Below are 25,617 nucleotides of genomic sequence, written 5' to 3' on the forward strand. Positions count from 1 at the left end.
CCGCCGCCCCAAAAGCCGCCGCTTTCACCCCAAAACGCGCCCGAGAATCGGCCACAATTGGCCCACGCCCTCAACGCCCATTTTCTTCCCCTCAAAGTCGGCAAATCGGGGGTTTTAACCCAAAATTCCCCTTCGCCGAACCGGATCGCTCTAATTTATGGTGGTTTTTTTTCCTTATTATTGCTTATTTTGGTCAATTTTTCCCCCATTTCTAAACCGCCGTGAGTCGCTATTGCCCTAAATCGCGGCTTTTCCACCCATTTTTAACCCCAAAACTCCGCTCTCGTGTTGGGGGGGGGGTTGTGACACCCTCCTGGGGACACTGAACCCCCCCCCCCGCCCCCCCAGCCCCGTTTTCATGCAAAAAGAGGGGAAAACGGGCAAACTGAGCGTCCCCACGTCCCGCCCCCCCCCTCGCTGTCCCCATGTCCCCCCCATTATCCCCGCCCCCCCCCCCCTTGCAATGCGACAAAACCCCCGCAGCCCCAGGAGGCGCCAAAACCGCCCAAACGGCCCCAAAATCCACCCCCCCCCCCCCCAAATTCCCGCGTGTTCCCCCCCCCATTCCCCCCCCCCCCCCGCGCCCTTGGCGGGACCATTCGGGGCGGGGCGGGGGGGGGTCACCCCGCTTCCTCCTTCCTGCTCCAGCGGCCGCTTCCACACACCTTTTGGGGGTGGGTTTTCTTTTTCCCGCTTTTACCCAAAATCGGCGACTTTGGGAGCGTCGCGGCCCCTCCCCCCCCACGAGGTACGTCCTGTGTCCCCCCGCCCGGGAAGAAAACGGGGGCAAAAAACGGCCAAAACGGGCAAAAACGGCTGCGGGGGTTCGGTTGTGGAACCGGGGGGGGGGGTGGGAGGGGGCTGGGGGGGGGACACCCTGTTAATGAAGAAACTCATTAGTGAGAAGTTGTTAATGAGGAATCTCCCCCAACGGCTGCAAATTGGGCCCAAAACTGCCCCCCCCCCGCCCCCCCCACTTTTGGGGACAATTGGGGTGTCCCCACCCCCCCCCAGCAGTTCTAATTAGTGCTTAATTAGCCCCCCTAATGCTTAACACCCCCAGAGCTTCGTTAACACCCCCAATGCTTTATTAACCCACCAGAGCTTCATTAAGCCCTCTAGTGCTTAATTAATACCCCCCATGCTTCATTAACACCCCCAGAGCTTCATTAACCCCCCCAGACCTTCGTTAACCCCCCCCAATGCTTCATTAACCCCCCCAATGCTTCATTAACACCCTCAGTGCTTAATTAACGGCCCCAGTGCTTCATTAACCTCCCCAAGGCTTAATGAAGCTCCCCCAATGCTTAATGAAACCCCTCCATGGTTAATTAAGCGCCTCCATGGTTAATTAATCTCCCCCAATGCTTAATTAAACACCTCCATGGTTAATTAAGCACCTCCATGGTTAATTAAGGCGTTAACGAGTCGCCCACACCCCAACAGGCCCGACCAGTTTTGGGGCCGTTTCCTCATGTTTTGGGGCCCCCAGAATTGGCCATTTTTACATTTTTTGGGGCGTTTTCCCCCAAATTTCCCCAAAACCTCAAAATCTTCACCCCGGTTCCCCCCAAAATTCCATTTTAACCGATTTTCCCCGGTTTTGCCCCATTTTCCCCTCGTTTTCCCCAATGTCCGATCCCATGGTGCCCGCGTTCCACTCCGGGTTCATTTTAACCCCGTTTTAACCAATTTTCCCCTTTTTTCCCCAATTTTTCCCGCAGATGTCCGATCCCATGGTGCCTGTGTTCTTCTCCGGGTTCACATTAACCCCATTTTAACCGATTTCCCCCGTTTTTCCCTCATTTTCCCCAATGTCTGATCCCATGGTGCCCGCGTTCCGCTCCAGGTTCACATTCACCCCGTTTTAACCGATTTCCCCCGTTTTTTCCCCATTTTCCCGCAGATGTCCGATCCCATGGTGCCCGTGTTCTTTTCCGGGTTCATTTTAACCCCATTTTAACCAATTTCCCCCGTTTTTTCCCCATTTTCCCGCAGATGTCCGATCCCATGGTGCCCGCGTCCACTCCAGGTTCACATTAACCCCGTTTTAACCGATTTTCCCCCTTTTTCCCCAAATTTTCCCCAATGTCCGATCCCATGGTGCCTGTGTTCTTCTCCGGGTTCACATTAACCCCATTTTAACCGATTTCCCCCGCTTTTCCCCCATTTTCCCCCAATGTCCGATCCCATGGTGCCCGCGTTCCACTCCGGGTTCACATTCACCCCGTTTTAACAGATTTCCCCCGTTTTTTCCCCGTTTTTTCCCCATTTTCCCGCAGATGTCCGATCCCATGGTGCCCGCGTTCCGCTCCGGGTTCACATTAACCCCATTTTAACCGATTTCCCCCGTTTTTTCCCCATTTCCCCGCAGATGTCTGATCCCATTGTCCCCGCGTTGCACTCCGGGTTCACATTCACCCCGTTTTAACCGATTTTCCCCGTTTTTTCCCCATTTTCCCGCAGATGTCCGATCCCATGGTGCCCGCGTTCCACTCCGGGTTCACTTTAACCCCATTTTAACCGATTTCCCCCGTTTTTGCCCCGTTTTTCCCCCATTTTCCCGCAGATGTCCGATCCCATCGTGCCCGTGTTCTGCTCCGGGGTTTCGGCGCAGCTGCAGCGGGCGCGCGCGCGGGCGGAGGGATCCGGGCGGCACGAGGCGGCGCTGCGGTTCCAGGGCCAGGACTACTTGCGGCTGGCGGAGGAGGCGCGGCGCGCGGGGACGCTGTTCCGAGACCCCGCCTTCCCCGCCGGCCCCGCCTCCCTCGGCTTCCGCGACCTCGGGCCGGCGGGCGCTAAGACCCGGGGCGTCACCTGGAAGCGGCCCCCGGTCCGAGCCGCTAATGGGCGCTAATGAGCGCTAATTGGGGGGTTAATTGGGGCACTGGCGGCGCGGGGAGTGGGCGAGGGGTTAATTAATGAGCTAATGGTCCGCGGGGAATGGATGAGGGGTTGATAATGAACTAATAACGGCCCACAATGAGTGGGGAGTGAGGGGTTAATTGATGGACTAATTAATGGCACACGGTGGGTGGGGTTAATTAATTAACGAATTAACGGCTCAGTGTGAGTGGGGAATGAGGGGTTAATTAACGAGCTAATTAACGGCCCATGGTGGGTGGGGAATGAGGGGTTAATTAATGAGCTAATTAACAGCTCACTGTGAGTGGGGAATGAGGGGTTAATTGATGAACTAATTAATGGCACACGGTGGGCGGGGTTAATTAATGAACTAATTAACAGCCCATGGTGGGTGGGGTTAATTAATGAATTAATTAACGGCCCAAGGTGGGTGGGGTTAATTGATGAACTAATTAACGGCCCATGGTGGGTGGGGCTGATTTTGGGTCATTTTGGGCCGATTTGGGCTGTTCCAGAGCTGTGTCCCCACCCCCAGTTCCCCGTGGTGACTTTGGGTCATTTTGGGCCGATTTTGGGTCATTTTGGGCTGATTTTGGCTGTTCCAGGAGCTGTGTCCCCACCCCCAGTTCCCCGTGGTGATTTTGGGTCGTTTTGGGCCGATTTTGGGTCATTTTGGGCTGATTTTGGCTGTTCCAGGAGCTGTGTCCCCAACCCGCAGTTCATCGTGGACGGCGCCACCCGCACCGACGTTTGCCAGGGGGCTCTGGGTACGACCAATTTGCCCAATTTTCCTCCTTTTTGCCCCAAAACGGGGCTTCACCAATCGAGCCTCATTTCCCCAAATCGGGTTTCATTTCCCCACCCCAATCCTGTGTGGTTTTTGCCCAATTCTGTGTGTTTTCACCCCAAAGTGTCTGCTGGCTGCTGGCGCCATCGCTCCCTCTCACTTACCCTATTTTTGCCCAATTTCCCATGTTTTCACCCCAAAGGGGACTGCTGGCTGCTGGCGCCATCGCTCACTCATAATCACCCTATTTTTGCCCAATTCTGTGTGTTTTCACCCCAAAGCGTCTGCTGGTGCCATCGCTCCCTCACACTTACCCTATTTTTGCCCAATTCTGTGTGTTTTTGCCCCAAAGGGGACTGCTGGCTGCTGGCGCCATCGCTCCCTCACACTTACCCTATTTTTGCCCAATTCTGTGTGTTTTCACCCCAAAGCGTCTGCTGGTGCCATCGCTCCCTCACACTTACCCTATTTTTTGCCCAATTCTGTGTGTTTTTGCCCCAAAGGGGACTGCTGGCTGCTGGCGCCATCGCTCCCTCTCACTTACCCTATTTTTGCCCAATTTCCCATGTTTTCACCCCAAAGGGGACTGCTGGCTGCTGGCGCCATCGCTCACTCATAATCACCCTATTTTTGCCCAATTCTGTGTGTTTTCGCCCCAAAGGGGACTGCTGGCTGCTGGCGCCATCGCTCACTCACACTTACCCTATTTTTGCCCAATTCTGTGTGTTTTCGCCCCAAAGGGGACTGCTGGCTGCTGGCGCCATCGCTCACTCACACTTACCCTATTTTTGCCCAATTCTGTGTGTTTTTGCCCCAAAGGGGACTGCTGGCTGCTGGCGGCCATCGCGTCGCTGACGCTGAGCCCGCAGCTGCTGCAGCGCGTGGTGCCGCCGGGCCAGAGCTTCCAGCGCGGCTACGCCGGCATCTTCCACTTCCAGGTGCGCCAAATCCCCCATTTCCACCCAATCTGGGGCTTCCGCCCCCATTTCCCCCCAACCCCATTTCCCCCCACCCCCATTTCCCCCAATTTCTCCCCATTTCTCCCCTAAACCCATTTCCACCCCATTTCCCCCCATTTCCCCCAAACCCCACTTCCCCCATTTCCTCCAAACCCCATTTCACCCCAATTTCCCCCCATTTCCCTAATTTCCCCCCAACGACATTTCCCCCCCGTTTCTCCCCTAAACCCCATTTCCCCCCAATTTTCCCCCAATTTCACCCCACTTCCCCCAACCCCCATTTCCCCAATTTCTCCCCATTTCTCCCCTAAACCCCATTTCCACCCCATTTCCCCCCATTTCCTCCAAGCCCCATTTCCCCCCATTTCCTCCAAATCTCATTTCACCCCATTTCACCCCATTTCCCCCCAAACCCCCAATTTCCCCCAATTTCCCTCCATTTCCCCCAAGCCCCATTTCCCCCCACTTCCCCCCATTTCCTCCAAACCTCATTTCATCCCATTTCCCCCCAAACCCCCAATTTTCCCCCATTTCCCCCCATTTCCCCCAAGCCCCATTTCCCCCCATTTCCTCCAAACCTCATTTCACCCCATTTCCCCCATTTCCCCCAATTTCCCCCATTTCCCTCAATTTCACCCCATTTCCCCCCAACCCCCATTTCCCCCAATTTCTCCCCTAAACCCCAATTTTCCCCCCATTTCCCCAAGCCCCCGTTTCCCATTTCCTCCAAACTCCATTTCCTCCAAACCTCATTTCCTCCCCAATCCCCAATTTCCGCCGATTTCCCCCTAAAGCCATTTCCCCAATTTCACCCCATTCCCCCAATTTTCCCCCATTTTCCCCAACCCCATTTCCCCCCATTTCCTCCAAACCCCATCTCACCCCATTTCCCCCCAAATCCCCTATTTCCCCCCATTTCCCCCCATTTCCCCAATTTCTCCCCATTTCCCCAATTTCACCCCATTTCTCCCAATTCCCCCCATTTCCCCCCAACCCCATTTCCCCCAATCCCAATTTCCCATTTCCTCCAAACCCCAATTTCCCCCCCAACCCCATCTCCCCCATGTTCCCCCATTTTTGGGGCAGATCTGCCCGTTTTCCACACGTCCGGACGCGGTTGTCGCCCCATTTCCCCCACACCCCCCATTTTTGGGGCAGATCTGGCAGTTTGGCGAGTGGCTGGACGTGCTGGTGGACGACCTGCTGCCCACGTCCCCCCATTGCCCCCCCACATCACCCCATCTACCCCCATTTTTGGGGCAGATCTGCCCATTTGCCGCATGTCCAGATGCGGTTGTCACCCCATCTCCCCCATGTCCCCCCATTTTTGGGTCAGATCTGCCCATTTGCCGCATGTCCGGACGCGGTTGTCACCCCACGTCCCCCATTTTTGGGGCAGATCTGACCGTTTGCCGCATGTCCAGATGTGGTTGTCACCCCATGTCCCCCCATTTTTGGGGCAGATCTGGCAGTTTGGCGAGTGGCTGGACGTGCTGGTGGACGACCTGCTGCCCACGTCCCCCCATTGCCCCCCACATCCCCCCATTTCCCCCCATGTCCCCCCATTTTTGGGTCAGATCTGCCCATTTGCCACATGTCCGGATGCGGTTGTCACCCCATTTCCCCCATATCACCCCATTTTTGGGTCAGATCTGGCAGTTTGGCGAGTGGCTGGACGTGGTGGTGGACGACCTGCTGCCCACGCGGGACGGGCGTTTGCTCTTCGTGCACTCGGCCGAGGGCTCCGAGTTCTGGTCGGCGCTGCTGGAAAAAGCCTATGCCAAGTAACCCCTCCCCCACCCACCACTCCCCCCACCCCCGAAGCCCCGTTTTGGGCCGAAAAGCGTCGGGATGGGGTGACGCGGCGCCGCGCAGGGTCAACGGCTGCTACGAGGCGCTGGCGGGCGGCAGCACGGCCGAGGGCTTCGAGGATTTCACCGGCGGCGTCACCGAGAGCTTCGACCTGCGGCGCCCGCCGCGCGGGCTCTTCGGCATCGTGCTCGAGGCGCTGGAGCGCGGCTCCCTGCTCGGCTGCTCCATCGACGTGAGTTTGGGGGGAAATCTCACCGTTTTGGGGCTTAAACTGCAGTTCTGTGTGCTCAGATGCTCCATTGACATGAGGTTTGGGGTGAAAACTTGCGGTTTTGGGGCTTAAACTGCGGTTCTGGCTGCTCCATCAACGTGAGTTTTGGGGGCAGAACTCACCGTTTTGGGTTTAAACTGCAGTTCTGACTTCTCCATCAAAATGAGTTTTGGGGTGAAAACTTGCGGTTTTGGGGATTAAACTGCAGTTCTGGCTGCTCCGCTGCTCCATCGACGTGAGTTTTGGGGGGAAAACCTGCGTTTTTGGGCTTAAACTGCGGTTCTGGCTGCTCAGATGCTCCATTGACATGAGTTTGGGGTGAAAACTTGCGGTTTTGGGGCTTAAACTGCGGTTCTGGCTGCTCCATCGATGTGAGTTTTGGGGGGAAAACCTGTGGTTTTGGGGCTTAAACTGCGGTTCTGGCTGCTCCATCGATGTGAGTTTTTGGGGGGAAAATTCATGGTTTTGGGGCTTAAACTGCGGTTCTGGCTGCTCCATCGACGTGAGTTTTGGGGGGAAAACTCGTGGTTTTGGGGCTTAAACTGCAGTTTGGGCTGCTCCATTGACGTGAGTTTTGGGGTGAAATCTCACCGTTTTGGGGCCTTAAATTGCCGTTCTTTGGCCTCTAAAACTGCTGCTTTGGGTCTTGAAAATTCCCAGGTTTGGGTCTTGAAAGTTGCCATTTTTGGGTGTTTTGAATCCCTGTTTCCGGGTGTTCCAACCCCACACCATTGGATCCCAAAGTGGCTGTTTCCGGGTGTTCCAACCCCCCACCGTTGGGTCCCAAAGTGGCCGTTTTTGGGTGTTTCCTGCAGATCACAAGCGCACGGGACATGGAGGCCGTGACCTTCAGGCAGCTGGTGAAGGGCCACGCGTACTCGGTGACGGGCGCCCAACAGGTCAGTGGGGCCGCGTTTTGGGGTGAAAACGGTGCTTTTAGGGCCACATGTACTCAATGCCGGGTACTTGGTGGGTGTGCGGGGCCACGTTTTGGGGTGAAAACGGCCGTTTTGGGGTGAAAACGGCTGTTTTGGGGCCACACGTACTCAGTGCTGGGCGCCTGGTGGGTGTGCGGGGCTGCGTTTTGGGGTGAAAATGGCCGTTTTGGGGTGAAAACGGCTGTTTTAGGGCCACATGTACTTAGTACCGGGCACCTGGTGGGTGTGCACCGATTCGAGCATCCGTTTCCTTTGGGGTGAAAACAGCCATTTTTGGGGCAAAATGGTGGTTTTAGGGCCACGCGTGCTCGGTGGCGGGTACCCAGTGGGTGCGCAGGGCCGCGTTTTGGGGCAAAAACGGCTGTTTTGGGGTGGAAAACAGCGACTTTGGGGTCATGCGTACTCAGTGCCAGGTGCCCAGTGGGCGTGCGGGGCTGCGTTTTGGGGCAAAAACGGCTGTTTTGGGGTGAAAACGCTGGTTTTGGGGCCACACATACTTAGTACTGGGTGCCTGGTGGGTGTGCGGGGCCGCGTTTTGGGGTGGAATGGGCAGTTTTGGGGTGGAAAACGGCGACTTTGGGGTCACGCGTACTCAGTGCCAGGTGCCCAGTGGGTGTGCGGTGCCGCGTTTTGGGGTGAAAACAGCGGTTTTGGGGCCCCACGTACTTGGCGCCGGGTGGCTGGCGGGAGCGCAGGGCCACGTTTTGGGCTGAAAACGGCCGTTTTTGGCGGTGCGGGGCGCCGCCGGCCGCAGGTGCCGTTCCGCGGGCAGACGCTGCCGCTGGTGCGCTGTGCGCAACCCCTGGGGCGAGGTGGAGTGGACGGGGCCCTGGAGCGACAGGTGAGCCCCGCACCCCACCGCCGCTAATTAGCGCAGCTCGTTAGCGCGGCGCCTCATTAGCGCCCGCGTCCCGCAGCTCGGCCGAGTGGGCCGCGGTGGAGCCGGCGCTGCGCCAGCAGCTCCTGGTCAAGATGGAGGACGGCGAGTTCTGGTGAGCGAAAAGCCATCGATCCCCCCCCAAAAAAGGCGCCGCTTTTGGGGGTGACTCACCGCCGGCTCGTCCGCGGGCAGGATGGCGTTCCCGGATTTCCTGCGCGAGTTCACGCGGCTGGAGATCTGCAACCTGACGCCGGACGCGCTGCAGTCGCGCCGGTTCCGCGCCTGGAACACGCAGCTGCTGGAGGGCTCGTGGCGCCGCGGCAGCACCGCCGGCGGCTGCCGCAACTTCCCCGGTGCGCACACACCAGGACCCCCCGGCCACGGCGGCTTCAGCCGCAACTCAACGCGGCTTTGGGTCCTCAGCCACTTTCTGGATCAACCCGCAGTTCAAGATCCGGCTGGAGGAGGTGGACGATGCCGGCGACGGTGACGGCGACAGGGAGCGCGGCTGTAGTTTTCCTGCTGGCGCTGATGCAGAAGCACCGGCGCCGCGAGCGCCGCTACGGCAAGGACATGGAGACCATCGGATTCGCCGTCTACGAGGTAACGGCCGCGCCGGCACGCGGGGTCAGCCGGGGTCACTCGCTGCCAGCACATGGCATCACCTGGTGTCAGTCAGTGTCACTCAGTTGGTGTCACCCAGTGCCACTTGGTGCCACTGCACAGTGTCAGTTGGTGTCACTCGGAGCTACCACACGGTGTCAGTCAGCGTCCCCCAGTGTCAGTCAGAGCCACTGCGCAGTGTCAGTCGGTGTCACTTGGAGCCACCACACGGTGTCAGTCAGTGTTCCCCAGTGTCAGTCGGTGTCAGTCAGAGCCACCGCACGGTGTCAGTCGGTGTCACTTGGAGCCACTGCACGGTGTCAGTCGGTGTCACTCGCAGCCACCATACGGTGTCAGTCGGTGTCACTCGGAGCCACTGCACAGTGTCAGTCAGTATCCCCAAGTGTCAGTCGGAGTCACAGCACGGTATCAGTTGGTGTCCCCCCAGTGTCAGTCGGTGTCACTTGGAGCCACCACACAGTGTCAGTCGGTGTCACTCAGAGCCACCACACGGTGTCAGTCAGTGTTCCCCAGTGTCAGTCGGTGTCAGTCAGAGCCACCGCACGGTGTCAGTCGGTGTTCCCCAGTGTCAGTGGGTGTCAGTCAGAGCCACCGCACGGTGTCAGTCGGCGTCCCCCGGTGTCAGTTGGTGTCACTCGGAGCCACCGCACGGTGTCAGTCGGTGTTCCCCAGTGTCAGTCGGTGTCAGTCAGAGCCACCGCACGGTGTCAGTCGATGTTCCCCAGTGTCACTCGGAGCCACCGCATGGTGTCAGTCGGTGTTCCCAGTGTCAGTCGGTGTCAGTCAGAGCCACCGCATGGTGTCAGTCGGCGTCCCCTGGTGTCAGTCGGTGTCAGTCAGAGCCACCACACAGTGTCAGTCGGTGTTCCTCACTGTCAGTGGGTGTCAGTCAGAGCCACCGCACGGTGTCAGTCGGCGTCCCCGGTGCGACACGTCTCTGCTTTCCCCGCAGGTCCCTCCTGAGGTTGGTTCCACCCCCGGCGCCCCCGTTCCCGCGGGTCAGCCGCGCTGCGCGGCCCCCCTGACCGGCCCCCCGTTTCCCGGCCCCCGCCGTGGGGCTGGGGGGCGTTTTCAGCTGGCGGGGCAGTCGGGGCTGCACCTGAAGCGCGAGTTCTTCCTGGCGCACGCGTCGCGCGCGCGCTCCGAGCACTTCATCAACCTGCGCGAGGTCAGCGCGCGCCTGCGCCTGCCGCCCGGCGACTACCTGGTGGTGCCGTCCACCTACGAGCCCGACCGCGAGGGCCGACTTCGTGCTGCGCGTCTTCTCCGAGAAACGCGCCGGCACCGAGTAAGCGCCGCCGCCGCCGCCGCCGCCTCGTTAGCGCTAACGAGCCGCCCCCCGCGCCCGGGCTCACCCGCGCTGTCCCGCAGGGAGATGGACGACGGGATCCAGGCGACGCTGCCGGACGAGGTGAGACGGGCGCTGGCGGAGCTGCGGCCGCGCCGCGCCGCCCGCTCACCAAAACGGGCGCGTTTGTCCTCAGAAAGTGCTCTCGGAGGGAGAGATCGACGAGAACTTCAAGCAGCTCTTCAAGCAGCTGGCGGGGCCGGTGAGGGGGACACGGGGACACGGGGGCAGCGAGTGATGGGGGTGACGCAGGTGACACGGGTGACGCAGGTGACACGGGTGATGCAGGTGGCACAGGTGGCAGCGGGTGATGCGGGTGATGCAGGTGGCAGCAGGTGATGCAGGTGACACAGGTGGCAGCGGGTGATGCAGGTGACAGCAGGTGATGCGGGTGACGCAGGTGACATGGGTGACAGCGGGTGATGCGGGGTGACACAGGTGACAGCGGCTGATGCAGGTGACAGCGGCTGATGTGGGTGATGCAGGTGACAGCGGCTGATGCGGGGTGACACGGATGGCAGTGGGGTGATGTGGGTGACGCAGGTGGCAGCGGGTGACACAGGTTGCAGTGGGTGACGCAGGTGACATGGGTGACAGCAGGTGATGCGGGGTGACAGAGGTGACAGCGGCTAATGTGGGTGACGCAGGTGACAGCGGGTGATGTGGGTGACACAGGTGGCAGCGGGTGACACAGGCGACACAGGTGACAGCGGGGTGATGTGGGTGACACAGGTGACAGCAGGTGACGCAGGTGACACAGGTGACAGCGGGTGACACAGGTGACAGCGGGTGACAGCGGGTGACAGGGGTGACAACAGGCGAACCCCATTTGTGTCCCCAGGACATGGAGATCAGCGTGGCGGAGCTCCAGACCATCCTCAACCGCATCATCGCCAAACGTGAGATTTCGGGGGGTTCACCCTGTGGAAGAAGAACCATTTTTGGGGTTACTAATTGCTCTGGCGGTTCGTTAACACCCTCGCGGCTCATTAACACCCCCATCAACGCGGCTCTTTGCAGATAAAGACCTGCGCACCAAAGGCTTCAGCACCGAGTCGTGCCGCAGCATGGTCAACCTCATGGACGTATCCACCCCCAACGTGGTTTTGGGGGGACACCCCCGTCCCCATGGGGGGTGACACCCCCAGGACCCCCCCAAAACACCCCCAAACCCCCCAATTTCCTTAACCCCAATGCCCACAGAAAGACGGCAACGGCAAAACTGGGCCTGGTGGAGTTCAACGTGCTGTGGAACCGCATCCGCAACTACCTGGTGGGGCTGGGGGGTCGCCGTGTGAACCGGGGGGGGTCAGGGCACTCCGGGGTCCCTCCCCCACGGGTGACCCCTCCTTGCGTTGTTTTTTTTTGGGGGGTTTTGCGGCTTTCAGGCCATTTTCCGCAAGTTCGACGTGGACAAGTCGGGGAGCATGAGCGCCTACGAGATGCGGCTGGCGCTGGAAGCCGCAGGTAGAACCCGCTTCGTTAATTAACCCCGCGCCTCGTTAGCGCCGCCTCGGCTCTCGTTAACTCATTAACAACACGTTTTTGGGGGTGTTTTTTGGTGCTGGAAAGGGTACAAACTGACCAAGAAGCTGCACGAGTTGATCGTCACGCGCTACGCGGAGCCCGACCTGGCGCTCGACTTCGACAGCTTCGTCTGCTGCCTCGTGCGCCTGGAAACCATGTTCCGTGAGCACATCCTGCCCAAAATCCCCCCGTTTCACCCCAAAATCCCGCCGTTTCACCCCAAAATCCCCCCGTTTCACCCCAAACCCCACGGGAAATGGGGATAAAGGGGATTTCAAACCATCAGTTCCACTGAAAAGCTGCAAAAACCTCATGGGGGTTCAGGGGTAAAGATTTGGGGGTGATATGGGCAAACAGCCTTTTTTTGAGGTTAAATCCTTCAAAATGGCGTTTTCCGGCGTTTCGCATCAAACCCGCGGGGGTTTGTGCTTTGGAAACGGAGAAAATGGGGCTTTTCCAGCTTCTCCTCATAAATCCTTCCCCGTTTTTCTAATTTTCCCCCTTAAATCCTGCTGGTTTTTCCAGTTTTACTCCTTAAGCCCAGCCCCATTTTCCCTGGTTTTTTCCCCAATTTTTCCCCATTTTTTCCCCCAATTTTTCCCCCTCAATTTTCCCCCGTTTTTCCCCCATTTTTTCCCCCAATTTTTCCGTTTTTCCCCCCAATTTTTCCCTGTTTTTTCCCCCAATTTTTCCCCGTTTTTTCCCCCAAATTTTCCCCTTTTTCCCTCAATTTTTCCCCGTTTTTCCCCCCAATTTTTCCCCGTTTTCCCCAATTTTCCCCCCCAATTTTTCCCCATATCTCCCCCAATTTTTCCCCATTTTCCCCCCATCTTTCCCCGTTTTCCCCCCAATTTTTCCCCGTTTTCCCCCCAATTTTTCCCCATTTTCCCCCCAATTTTTCCCCATTTTTCCCCCAATTTTTCCCCATTTTTCCCCAAAATTTTTCCCCATTTTTTCCCCCCATTTTTCCCCCAATTTTTCCCCATTTTTCCCCCAGTTTTTCCCGTTTTCCCCCCCAATTTTTACCCATTTTACCCCCATTTTTTCCCCCAATTTTTCCCCGTTTTTTCCCCCATTTTTTCCCTGTTTTCCCCCAATTTTTCCCCGTTTTTCCCCCCAATTTTTCCCCATTTCTCCCCCAATTTTTCCCCCAATTTTTCCCCATTTTTCCCCTAAACCCCGTTTTCCCGCAGGGTTTTTCCAGGCCGTGGATGTGGATCAGGACGGGGTCGTCACGTTCGATTTGGTGCAGGTATCTGGGCTTCCCAAACCCCCTTGGGGGTTCCCCCCAACCCTGGGGGTTCCCCGACCCCCCCAGGGGTTCCCCGACCTCCCTGCTCCCCCTGGGGGTTCCCCCGCCCCCCCTGACCCTCCCAGGGGTTCCCTGACTCCCCTGGGGGTTCCCCGACCTCCCTGACCCCCTCGGGGGTTCCCTGACTCCCCTGAAGCCCTGGGGGTTCCCTGACTCCCCTGGGGGTTCCCCGACCTCCCTGACCCCCTCGGGGGTTCCCTGACTCCCCTGAAGCCCCGGGGGTTCCCTGAGTCCCCTGGGGGTTCCCCGACCTCCCTGACCCCCCCGGGGGTTCCCTGACTCCCCTGGGTGTTTCCCGACCCCCCTGACCCCCCGGGGGTTCCCTGCCCCCCTTGACCCCCCCCCAGCGGTTCCCTGACCCCCCCGGGGGTTCCCTGACTCCCCTGGGTGTTCCCCGACCCCCTTGACCCCCCCCGGGGGGCTCCTCGACCCCCCTGAAGCCCCGGGGGTTCCCTGACTCCCCTGGGGGTTCCCCGACCTCCCTGACCCCCCCGGGGGTTCCCCGACCCCCCCAGGGGTTCCCTGACCCCCCTGACCCCCCCGGGGTTCCCCGCCCCCCTGACCTTGGTCCCCCGTCCGCAGTGGCTCCAGTTGACCATGTTCGCCTGAGCAGGCGCCGGTGCCTTCGCCAACAGCCGCCCCGCCGCATTTGTCCCTTTTTTGTTGCTTTTTGTTGCTTTTTGTAGGTTTTTCCTCCCGGGGGGGTCCCAGGTCCCTTTGCGCTTTGCCAAAGAGTCCGCCCCCGTCCCCGCGGCCTTTTTGGGGCGAATTGCCCGTGTTGCGGTGCCTGTTTGTGCCGCGGGGCGGGGGGGGCGGGGGGGGGCGGCGCCTCCAGCAGGATCTTGTGCCAAATCGTGGCCTTTAAATCAGATTCATTAAAAATAAGTTAAAGTTATTAAAATCGAAGGTTTTGCTCGCTGGTCCTTCCCCCCCCCGCAACTCCAGCTGCACCTCGGGGTGAATCCCAACAGATCCCCGAGCCCTGGGTGGATCCTGTTGTGGACCTGAGTGGATCCTGTTGGGGCCGTGGGGGGGTCCTGGCAGGGATCTGGGGGGATCCTGTTGGGGACCAGAGGGGGTCCTGTCGGGGATCCAGGTGGATCCTGTTGGGGACCCAGGGGGGGTCCTGATGGGGATCTGGGGGGATCCTGCTGGGGACCCGAGCGGATCCTGTCGGGGATCCAGGTGGATCCTGTTGGGGACTCGAGTGGATCCTGTCGGGGAACCAAGTGGATCCTGTCACGGACCCGGGTGGATCCCGTCACAGACCCGAGTGGATCCTGTCAGGGACCCGAGTGGATCCCATCGGGGATCCGGGGGGATCCTGTTGTGGACCCGCGTGGATCCCACCAGAGACCTGAGTGGATGGTCCCTTCAGCCGCTTCCCCGAAGGAACCCCCGTCGGGGCGCGAAAATTCCCGCCCTTTTCCCCCCACGGCCGGCCACGCCCCCTCCCCGCCCCTCCCCTTCCCTTGGCCTGTTCGCGCCTCAATTTGCATAACCCCGCCCATTCCCATAAAGCACCGCCCAGGTGTTTCCTAATAAGGCGCGGCCCCGCCCACTCCCCTCCCCGCTGCCGTCAAGCGCGGCGCTGTCGCGGCTGCGCGGGCTTTTCGCCGCGGGGATGGCGGAGCCGGGACTGGAACCGGAGCCGGGACCGGGACCGGGAGCAGAACCGGAGCCCGGGGTGGAACCGGAGCCCGGGGTGGAACCGGAGCCGGAGCCGGAGCCCGGGCCGGTGTCGGCCGAGGCGGTTCTGCGGGAGCTGGAGCTGTTCGAGCTCCGCTGCGAGGGCGAGGACGTGCACGGCCGGCGTGAGCCAACCGGGGGGGCTGGGTCCGGAGGGTTATGGGGGCTGGGGGGGGCTGGGGGGGCAGCTGGGGGGGGGCTGGGTCCGGAGGGTTATTGGGGGGCTGGGGGGGCAGCTGGGGGGCTGGGTCCGGAGGGTTATGGGGGGGGCTGGGGAGGCGGCTGGGGGGGCTGGGTCCGGAGGGTTATGGGGGGGCTGGGGGGGCAGCTGGGGGGGCTGGGTCCGGAGGGTTATTGGGGGGCTGGGGGGGCAGCTGGGGGGGCTGGGTCCGGAGGGTTATGAGGGGGCTGGGGGGGCTTGGGTCCGGAGGGTTATGGGGGGGCTGGGGGGGCGGCTGGGGGGGCTGGGTCCGGAGGGTTATGGGGGGCTGGAGGGGCTGGGGAGGCAGTTGGGGGTGCTGGGCGGCTTGGGGTGTCCGGAAGGTTATGGGGGGGCTGGGGGCGGCGGGATTTTGGGGGGTTCGGGGTATCGAGGGGTTTATTTGGGGGTGTTTAGGGTAATTTGGGGGTGGCAGGGGAGGTGTTTGGGGGGTGGGGGGGGGGGATTGGGGTCCCTGGTGGGACATTATGGGGTGGTGGGGATTTTTGGGGTCCCAGGTGAGACATTATGGGGGTGTCAGGTACATTTTGGGGTCTCTAGGGGTGTTTTGGGGGTCCCAGGTGGGACACTATGGGGGTGTCCGGTACATTTTGGGGTCTCGGGGGTGTTTTGGGGGTGTCAGGTGATTTTGGGGGTCCCAGGGGGTCCATTATGGGGGTGTCAGGTACATTTTGGGAGTCCAAGGGGGTTGTTTTTGGGGTCCCAGGGTGTCCATTATGGGGGTGTCAGGTACACTTTGGGGTCTCAGGGGGTTGTTCTAGGGTTCCCAGGGGGTCCACTATGGGGGTGTCAGGTACATTGTGGGTTCCCAGGGGGTTGTTCTGGGGGTCCCAGGGGGTCCATTATGGGGGTGTCAGGTACATTTTGGGTTCCCAGGGGGTCCATTATGGGGGTGTCAGGTACATTTTGGGGTCCCAGGGTGTCCATTATGGGGTGTCAGGTACACCTTGGGTTCCCAGGGGGTTGTTCTGGGGGTCCCAGGGTGTCCATTATGGGGGTGTCAGGTACACCTTGGGTTCCCAGGGGGTTGTTCTGGGGGTCCCAGGGGGTCCATTATGGGGGTGTCAGGTACATTGTGGGTTCCCAGGGGGTTGTTCTGGGGTTCACAGGGGGTTGTTTTGGGGGTGTCAGGTACATTGTGGGTTCCCAGGGGGTTGTTCTGGGGGTCCCAGGGGGGTTGTTCTGGGGGTCCCAGGGTGTCCATTATGGGGGTGTCAGGTACACTTTGGATTCCCAGGGGGTTGTTTTGGGGGTGTCAGGTACATTTTGGGCTCTCAGGGGATTGTTCTGGGGGTCCCAGGGGGTTGTTCTGGGGGTCCCAGGGGATGCATTATGGGGGTGTCAGGTACATTTTGGGGTCCCAGGGTGTCCATTATGGGGGTGTCAGGTACATTGTGGGTTCCCAGGGGGTTGTTCTGGGGTTCCCAGGGGTCCATTACAGGGTGTCAGGTACATTTGGGGGTCCCAGGGGGTGCATTATGGGGGTGTCAGGTTCATTTTGGGGTCCCAGGGTGTCCATTATGGGGGTGTCAGGTACATTTTGGGGTCCCAGGGGGTGCATTATGGGGGTGTCGGGTACACCGTGTGTTCCCAGTGCTGGAGCTGTGTGTGACCCACGCGCTGGGCCCGGTGACGTTGGCCAACGAGCTGCTGGCGTTTGTCACCACCAAGGAGCTGGGGACGCGCCTCGGCGCCCACACGCTCGACGCCTTCGAGCACGAGGTGACGGGGTCCCCGACGTCCCCCATGTCCCCAAACCCACCCCCCAATCACCCGGGGAAAGGGGGGGACGCGTGGGTCACTCACCGCGTGTCCCCAGCTCCTGTCCCGGCGCAGCCGCGGCCCCCGGCGCGGTGACCGTCCCCACCGGGGCCTCCACGACGTCCACTCGCTGCAGGACCTGTATCCGCATGGATTTGGGGTGAAACACCAAAAAAAGGGGGTCTTAGGGTTGCTTGGGGGGGGTGGTCCCATTTGGCCCCTCCCCTGCGAGCGAGGCCTCCTTAGCGCTGGGTAATTAGCGGCTTCCTTAACGAAGCGCCAGCCTGGAGGAGGAGGAGGAGGAGGAGCTCCTGGACGCCTACGCCACGCCCTCCAAGGTAACCGCAAAGTGACCCCAAATTGAGGGTTTTTCACCCCAAAATGGACCCTTTTCTACCCCGGAAGCTTCTCGTCCTGAGCGCCTGTTGGTTTTGGCGCAGGGGGCCCGGAAACGCGGCGTCTCCAGCCCGGAGCAGCCGCGGCACAAGCGGCTCTCGGGCCGCAGTCCCCGCGCACCCTTCTCGCCCGGCAGCTTTTCCCCCAGGTCAGTGGGTGGCACCTGTGATGTCACCCGTGATGTCACCCGTGATGTCACCTGGGTTGTGGGTGTGTCACTGGGGCCGTGGGGGGTGTCACTGGTGCTCACAGTGATGTCACTGGGGTTATGGGGGTGTGGGTGTCACTGGTCATGGTGGTCACTGGTGTCACTGGGGGTGTTACTGGGGTCGTGGGGGTGTCACTGGTGCTCACAGTGATGTCACTGGGGGTGTTACTGGGGTCGTGGGGGTGTCACTGGTGCTCACAGTGATGTCACTGGTGTCACTGGGGTTATGGGGGTGTCACTGGGGTCATGGTGTTGTCACTGCTCATGGGGGTGTCACTGGTGCTCACAGTGATGTCACTGGTGTCACTGGGGGTGTTACTGGGGTTGTGGGGGTGTCACTGCTCATGGTGATGTCACTGGTGTCACTGGTGCTCACAGTGATGTCACTGGGGTTATGGGGGTGTCACTGGTGCTCATGGTGATGTCACTGGGGTTATGGGGGTGTCACTGGTGCTCACAGTGATGTCACTGGGGTTATGGGGGTGTCACTGGTGCTCATGGTGATGTCACTGGTGCTTGTGGGGGTGTCACTGGTGCTCACAGTGATGTCACCAGTGTCACTGGAGGTGTCGCTGATGCTCACAGTGATGTCACTGGGGTCACGGGTGCTCCTGGTGACACTCATGGGGTGTCACCGGTGCTCCCGGTGACACTCATGGGGTGTCACTGGTGCTCCTGGTGACACTCGTGGGTGCCACTGTGTCACGGGTGCTCCCGGTGACATTTGTGGGTGTCACTGTGTCACGGGTGCTCCTGGTGACACTCGTGGGTGTCACTGATGTCATTGTGTCACAGGTGCTCCCATTGACACTCGTGGGGTGTCTCTGTGTCACAGGCGCTCCCGGTGACACTCGTGGGTGTCACTGATGTCATTGTGTCACAGGTGCTCCCGTTGACACTCGTGGATGTCACTGTGTCACGGGTGCTCCTGGTGACACTCATGGGGTGACACTCGTGGGTGTCACTGTGTCACGGGTTCTCCCGGTGACGTTTGTGGGTGTCACTGTGTCACGGGTGCTCCCGGTGACACTCATGGGGTGTCACGGGTGCTCCCAGTGACCCCGTTGCTGTCCCGCAGCGCCACCCCGTCCCGTCATTACGCGTCGCGCGGGGGCCGTGGGGACGTGGTGGCCGCGCTCGGGGACGCGCCGGGGATGTCGTGGAGCAGCCTCGGGCCCCCCGGCTGCGCCCCCCGGCTCTTCGGGCCCCCCGAGCGGCACCTCAGCAAACCCTACAAGTTCATGTTCCAGAAGCCGCTGGACGTGCGCGAAGGTGACGGCGCCACGCGGGGGGGACACGGGGCGACCCCCACGCCGGGCGCTGATTTGGGGCCATTTGGGGTGTTTTGGACAGTGCTGCTGTGGCGGATGGAGGAGCTCGGGGACGCCCTCAAGCGCCACCACCAGCTGGAGGACTTCGCCTCGGTGACGCTGCCGGCGCAGGTGACGTCCCCCGCGCTCCAAAGGGGACTTTGGGACGTCACTTTTTTGGGCTAAAAAGCTGTTTTGGGGCCGTTTCCCGCAGGAGCCGGTGACGGTTTTGGGCCAGATCGCGTGCGACAGCGCCGGGAAGCTGAACGCGCAGTCGGTGCTGCTGGTGGGTGACGCGGCGCAGATCCCGCTGGACCTCTCGGATTTGACCGAATTCTCCCTTTTTCCGGGGCAGGTGAGGATTTGGGGGAACCCCCCCGAGTTTTCCGCCCCGAACGTGGAGCCGAACCGCGGCTTTCTCACCTTGTCGCGCAGATTGTGGCGCTGGAGGGAACCAACAGCACCGGGAGGAGGATGAGGGTGACCAGGATCTACGAGGTGACGCCGCGCGGCGCCCGCGCCCGCGTTGGGCTGCAAAAGGAGCGTTTGGGGGTCACTGGTGGTTTTTCTGCAGGGGGTGCCCCTTCCCTTCCACGCGCCCACGGAACCGCTGCCAGGTCAGAGCAGGATCTGGCCCCCAAACGCCCCCGTTTCTGTCCTCAAACGCTCCCGTTTCTGTGCCCCGAACCCCCCCCGTTTCTGTGCCCCGAACCCCCGTTTCTGTCCCCCAAATGCCCCATTTCTGTCCCCTGAACCCCCCCACGTTTCTGTCCCCTGGACCCCCCCCGTTTCTGTCCCCAAACCCCCCGTTTCTGTCCCCAGATCATGTCTCGGTGCTCGTGGCCTGTGGCCCCTTCACCCCCTCGGACGGTGTCGCCTTCGAGCCCCTGAGGGACCTGCTGGACGTGATGGAGCGGGACCGGCCCGACGTGTGTCTGCTGGTGGGGGACATGGGGACATCATGGGGGACATGGGGACATCATGGGGGACATGGGACCAGCCAGACCTGTGTCTGCTGGTGGGGACATCATGGGGGACATGGGGACATCATGGGGGACATGGGACCAGCCAGACCTGTGTCTGCTGGTGGGGACATCATGGGGGACATGGGGACATCATGGGGGACACCATGGGGGACATGGGACCAGCTCCACCTGTGTCTGCTGGTGGGGACATGGGGACATCATGGGGGACACAGGGACACCGGCCCAACCTCTTCCTGCTTTTGTCCCTTTTTGTTCTGAATTTGCCCCAATCGGTGGCTCAAACTGGAGCCGAATCCACAACAAACCCCCCCCCCATCCCCTTTTCCGGTTGTTTTACCGCGTTCCTGGTGTTTTCACCCCGTTTCCCGCCAGCTGGGGCCGTTCCTGGACGCCAGACACGAGCAGGTGCAGGTGAGAGGGGCCCGGGCACCCCAAAAACGGGGCAAACGCCCCAAAAACGGGGCAAACGCCCAAAACGGGCCGAACGCCCCAAAACGGGCCTTTTCCCCCCAAACGGCAGCGCTGCGACCTCCCCGGCTCCTTCGGCGACGTCTTCAGGCTCTGCCTGCGCTCCATCCTGGACGGCACCCGCAGGTCCCGCCGCTTTTGCCCAAAACCCCCTGTTTTCACCCCAAACGGGCTCCGCGTGCGGCGCCTCCTCCGAGCCCTGCGGAAAAAACGGGTGAAAACGATCAGATTTGGTTCAGAGCCCCGGGGATGTGGCTCAGCGCTCAATTCGGGCTTCTCCGCCCCAAAAATCTGAGGGGGAATAACCAGGAATGGTTCCTGGGGCTTTTTCCCCTTTTTTTTCCCCCCAAATTGTCTATTTTTCCCCTTTTTTACCCCAAAACCACCATCTCTCAGCTCCTCCCCATTTTCCCCCCCATATTCCTCATTAATTGCCCATTTTCCCTGGCTTTTCCCCCATTTCTCCCCATTTTCCCAGTCTCTTCCCCCCCCGCTCCCCGTTTGGTTTCTTCCCCCCATTCCTGTGTCACTAATTGCCCGTTTTCCCCGGTTTTCACCCCAAAGCTGGTGCCCCCTCCCCGGTCATGGTCCCACCCCCATTCCCATTGTCACTAATTGCCCGTTTTCCCCAGTTTTCACCCCAAAGCTGGTGCCCCCCCGGCTCGTGGTCCCACCCCCGTTCCCATTGTCACTAATTACCCGTTTTCCCCAGTTTTCACCCCAAAGCTGGTGCCCCCCCGCTCATGCTCCCACTCCCATTCCCATTGTCACTAATTGCCCATTTTCCCTGTTCCCATTGTCACTAATTGCCCGTTTTCCCTGTTTTTCACCCCAAAGCTGGTGCCCGGCGCTGGTGGTGGTGCCGTCCCTGTTCCCATTGTCACTAATTGCCCGTTTTCCTCGTTTTTCACCCCAAAGCTGGTGCCCGGCGCTGGTGGTGGTGCCGTCCCTGTTCCCATTGTCACTAATTGCCCGTTTTCCCCGTTTTTCACCCCAAAGCTGGTGCCCGGCGCTGGTGGTGGTGCTGTCCCCGTTCCCATTGTCACTAATTGCCCGTTTTCCCCGTTTTTCACCCCAAAGCTGGTGCCCGGCGCTGGTGGTGGTGCCGTCCCCGCGGGACGTGGCGCTGCCGCCCGTGTTCCCGCAGCCGCCGCTGCCCTGGCCCGACCTGCCCCGCGCCGACCACACGGTACCGGCCCCGCCTTTGGGGCGTTTGGGGCGTTTGGGGCGTTTTGGGGCGTTTGGGGCCTTTTGGGGTGTTCTGGGGTGTTCTAGGGGCATTTTCAGGTGGTTTTGGGGCACTTGTGGGGGTGGTTTAAGTACAATTTTGTGGCAGGTTTGGGACATTTTAGGGCAGGGTGGGGTGACTTGGCACCGATTTGGGGCATTTGGGGCAGGTTTGGAGTGTTTTGGGGCATTTTGGGTGGTTTTGGGACATTTTGGGGCAGCTTTGGGGCATTTTGGGTGCTTTTGGGACATTTTGGGGCAGCTTTGGGGCATTTTGGGTGGGTTTGGGACATTTTAGTGCAGCTTTGGGGCACTTTGGGGTGATTTATGGGACATTTTGGGGCAGCTTTGGGGCATTTTGGGGCTATTTTGGGACATTTTGGGGCAGCTTTGGGGCATCTTGGGCGATTTTGGGACATTTTAGTGCAGCTTTGGGGCACTTTTAGGTGATTTATGGAGCATTTTGGGGCTATTTTGGGACATTTTGAGGCATTTTGGGGTGGTTTACTACAGATTTGGGCCATTTTGGAGCAACTTGGGGGGCATTTGGGGCAGGATTGGTTCATTTTTAGGGCGAGGTGGGGTGTTCTGGTGCACCTTTGGGGTGGTTTTTGGGTGTTCTGGGGTGGTTTTGGGGTGGTTTTGGGTGGTTTTGGGTCATTTTGGGGTGTGATTGTGGTGCCGCCCACAGCGTGTGCTCCTGGTCCCCAACCCCTGTACCCTGGACCTCGGTGGCACCGTCCTGGGTGTCGCCTCCACCGACCTGCTGCTGCACCTGGGGGCTGAGGAGACAAACAGGTACCCAAAATACCCCAAATTCACCCCAAAATCACCCCCAAAACTCACCCCAAACCTGCTGCTGCACCTGGGGGCCGAGGAGACCAACAGGTACCCAAAATACCCTGAATTCACCTCAAAATCACCCCAAAAAACACCCCCAAAACCACCCCAAATCTGCTGCTGCACCTGGGAGCCGAGGAGACCAACAGGTACCCAAAATACCCCAAATTCACCCCAAAATCATCCCCAAAACCACCCCAAAATCACCCCAAACCTGCTGCTGCACCTGGGAGCTGAGGAGACAAACAGGTACCCAAAATACCCCAAATTCACCCCAAAATCACCCCCAAAACTCACCCCAAACCTGCTGCTGCACCTGGGGGCCGAGGAGACCAACAGGTACCCAAAATACCCCAAATTCACCCCAAAATCATCCCTAAAACCACCCCAAAATCACCCCAAACCTGCTGCTGCACCTGGGAGCTGAGGAGACCAACAGGTACCCAAAATACCCCGAATTCACCCCAAAATCACCCCAAATTCACCTCAAAACCAGCAGGTGGGCACAAATCCCCCCATTTCCCCCCAAAACCAGGTGGGTCCCCAAATCCCCCCGTTTTACCCCAAAACCCTCACCCTGGGGGCGCCTCCTGTTTCCCTCCCTTGCCACATCATTAATTAGCCTAATTAATGAGCACAACCCACAGTGGTTTTTAACCATTTTCTCCCTTTTAACCATTTTCTCCCCTTTTTTAACCATTTTCTCCCCTTTTTCACCCATTTTCCCCCCAGATCGGCCGGCGGCTCCGACCGCTTCACACGCATCCTCAAGCACATCCTGACGCAGCGGAGGTGACGCCCCAAACCCACCCCAAAACGCCCTTTTTTGGCCCAAATCCCGCACTGTATCCACCACCTTTCCCCTTTGAAGTCCTTTTTTAACCAAAACCTCCTTTTTTGGCTGTTTTGGGCAGTTATTACCCGCTGTACCCCCCCTCGGAGGAGCTCAACGTGGACTACGAGGGGCTCTACAGCTACGGCGCCTTCCCCGTCACCCCCCACGTCCTCGTCACCCCCTCGGACCTGCGCTACTTCGTCAAGGTTGGGCGGTACACCCCAAAAACACCACAAAACACCCCAAAAACCACCAAAAACACCAAAAAAACACCCCAAAACACCCCAAAAACCACCAAAACCATCATAAACACAAAAAAAACACCCAAAAACACCCAAAAAACACCCCAAAAACACCCAAAACACCAAAAAAACACTCCAAAACACCCCCCAAAACACCCCGTGATTTTTGGCGCCATTTTGCACCCTGAGGTGATTTTGGCGCCATTTTGAGCCCTGAGGCGATTTTGGCGCCATTTTGAGCCCTGAGGTGATTTTTGGTGCCATTTTGAGACTTGAGGCGTTTTTGGCGCCATTTTGAGACTTGAGGTGATTTTTGGCACCATTTTGCCCCTCAGGCGATTTTGGCGCCATTTTGAGCCCTGAGGTGATTTTTGGCGCCATTTTGAGACTTGAGGCGTTTTTGGCGCCATTTTGAGACTTGAGGCGATTTTGGGGCCATTTTGAGCCCTGAGGCGATTTTGGCGCCATTTTGAGCCCTGAGGCGATTTTGGCGCCATTTTGACACTTGAGGAGATTTTGGCGCCATTTTGCGCCCTGAGGCGTTTTTGGCGCCATTTTGAGACCTGAGGCGATTTTGGCGCCATTTTGAGCCCTGAGGCGATTTTGGCGCCATTTTTTGGGGTGACCGTGGTGCCGTCGTGACCCCGCGCTCTGTTCCCACCCGCAGGACGTGCTGGGCTGCGTGTGCCTCAACCCCGGCCGCCTGGCCAAGGGCCGCACCGGGGGCACGTTCGGCCGCCTGTCCCTGCGCCGCGGGGCCGACGGGACCCCCCGCGTGGCCGCACAGGTCGTGCGCATCTGACACTGGCCCCCTTGGCCCCCCATGGCCATCCGGACCCGACACCGGCCCCCATGGTCCCCCATGGCCATCTGGACCGGACACGGGCCCCATGGACCACCATGGCCATCCGGACGCTACACCGGCCCCCATGGACCCCCATGGCCATCTGGACCCGACACTGGCCCCCATGGTCCCCCATGGCCATCTGGACCAGACACTGGCCCCCATGGTCCCCTATGGCCATCTGGACCGGACACTGGCCCCCATGGACCCCCATGGCCATTCGGACTTGACACCAGCTCCCATGGACCTCCATGGCCATCTGGACGCAACGCCGGCCCCCATGGACCCCATGGCCCCCCATGGCCATCTGGACCTGACACTGGCCCCCATGGACCCCCATGGCCAACTGGACGCGACACCGGCCCCCATGGACCCCCATGGCCATATGGACCGGACACTGGCCCCCATGGTTCCCTATGAAATACGACAGTCCCACCAGGAACACCCGCCCAGACAGCCTCAAATTTGTAACGATTTAAACAGAAATTAATTAAACTTTTCCTTTGGTGGTTGGTTCTGGTTCTGGCGGGAAAAAAAACGAGGGAAAAAGGGCTTTTTTGGGGGGAAAAACGGCTTTTTTGGGGCAAAAAGGCTGGTTTGTGTTAGTGGAGGCGCTGCCGCTGTGTCGCGGCAGTCGGAGCTTCGTTAATTTGCTGCTTAATTACCTGCCCATTCCAGCCCCGTATGGGGCGGATTTGGGGGGGTTATTTGGGGGGGGGAATTGGGGGGGGTTTGGGGGTTTCCAGGGGGAAGCTGGGGGGAACTTGGGGGGGATTTGGGGGTTTCCAGGGGGGTTTTGGGGGAGATTTGGGGTTTTTTGGGGGGAATTGGGGGTTTCAGGGGATTTGGGGGGGATTGGGCATTTTGGGGGGGGGGGGTTGGAGGTTTTGAGGGAGTTTGGGGTGAGTTGGGGGAGATTTTGGGGGGGTTTGGGGGCAGATTTTGGCATTTCAGGGGGGATTTGTGGGATTATGGGGTTTTTTGGGGGGGATTGGGGTTTTGGGGGGATTTGGAGGTTTCAGGAGGTTTTGGGGGTGGCATTTGGGGTTTTGGGGAGGGGGTTTGGGGGAGATTTGGAGGGGTGGGGGTTTGGGGGGAGTTTGGGGGTTTTGAGGGTTTCAGGGCTGGTTTGTGGAGATTTGGGGCATTTTTGGGGTTTCCAACTGCAACAACCGGCACCTCGTTCCCTCTTAATTACCTCTTAACGACCCAAACGCGGCTGCTGCGGCTCGTTTGGCTCTGAGCACCCGCTGCTGCCCTTTGGTTTG

General features: G+C 59.7%; 2 protein-coding genes across 2 annotated transcripts; both read left to right on the forward strand.

The window, feature by feature from the left end:
* The first annotated feature begins 634 nt into the window (after nucleotides 1–634).
* Nucleotides 635–14,080, forward strand: CAPN1 (calpain 1). The gene is given in 26 exon segments (XM_080364693.1): nucleotides 635–748; nucleotides 2,570–2,833; nucleotides 3,562–3,576; nucleotides 3,578–3,632; nucleotides 4,472–4,590; nucleotides 6,262–6,395; nucleotides 6,487–6,655; nucleotides 7,510–7,593; nucleotides 8,387–8,422; nucleotides 8,424–8,473; nucleotides 8,550–8,624; nucleotides 8,705–8,865; nucleotides 8,936–9,027; nucleotides 9,029–9,115; nucleotides 10,212–10,379; nucleotides 10,381–10,424; nucleotides 10,508–10,547; nucleotides 10,621–10,686; nucleotides 11,326–11,383; nucleotides 11,505–11,569; nucleotides 11,688–11,702; nucleotides 11,704–11,757; nucleotides 11,873–11,951; nucleotides 12,057–12,173; nucleotides 13,205–13,263; nucleotides 13,906–14,080. Coding segments are annotated over 25 exon segments (2,133 nt in total). The 5' UTR covers nucleotides 635–748; the 3' UTR covers nucleotides 13,933–14,080.
* Nucleotides 14,081–14,947: 867 nt separating this feature from the next.
* POLA2 (DNA polymerase alpha 2, accessory subunit) lies at nucleotides 14,948–24,792 on the forward strand (the record flags this gene model as incomplete). Its single annotated transcript, XM_080364683.1, has 18 exons — nucleotides 14,948–15,137; nucleotides 16,827–16,954; nucleotides 17,052–17,134; nucleotides 17,277–17,331; nucleotides 17,434–17,537; nucleotides 18,676–18,869; nucleotides 18,951–19,039; nucleotides 19,122–19,262; nucleotides 19,343–19,405; nucleotides 19,482–19,524; nucleotides 19,730–19,848; nucleotides 20,266–20,304; nucleotides 20,414–20,601; nucleotides 21,361–21,550; nucleotides 22,280–22,386; nucleotides 23,161–23,220; nucleotides 23,343–23,469; nucleotides 24,173–24,792. The coding sequence occupies 18 exons, from the start codon at nucleotides 14,948–14,950 to the stop codon at nucleotides 24,305–24,307; spliced, it is 2,055 nt and encodes a 684-aa protein (XP_080220809.1). The 3' UTR covers nucleotides 24,308–24,792.
* Between the last annotated feature and the right edge of the window lie 825 nt (nucleotides 24,793–25,617).

Source organism: Nesoenas mayeri, assembly GCF_963082525.1.
Source record: "Nesoenas mayeri genome assembly, contig: SCAFFOLD_102, whole genome shotgun sequence".
Taxonomy (NCBI): domain Eukaryota; kingdom Metazoa; phylum Chordata; class Aves; order Columbiformes; family Columbidae; genus Nesoenas; species Nesoenas mayeri.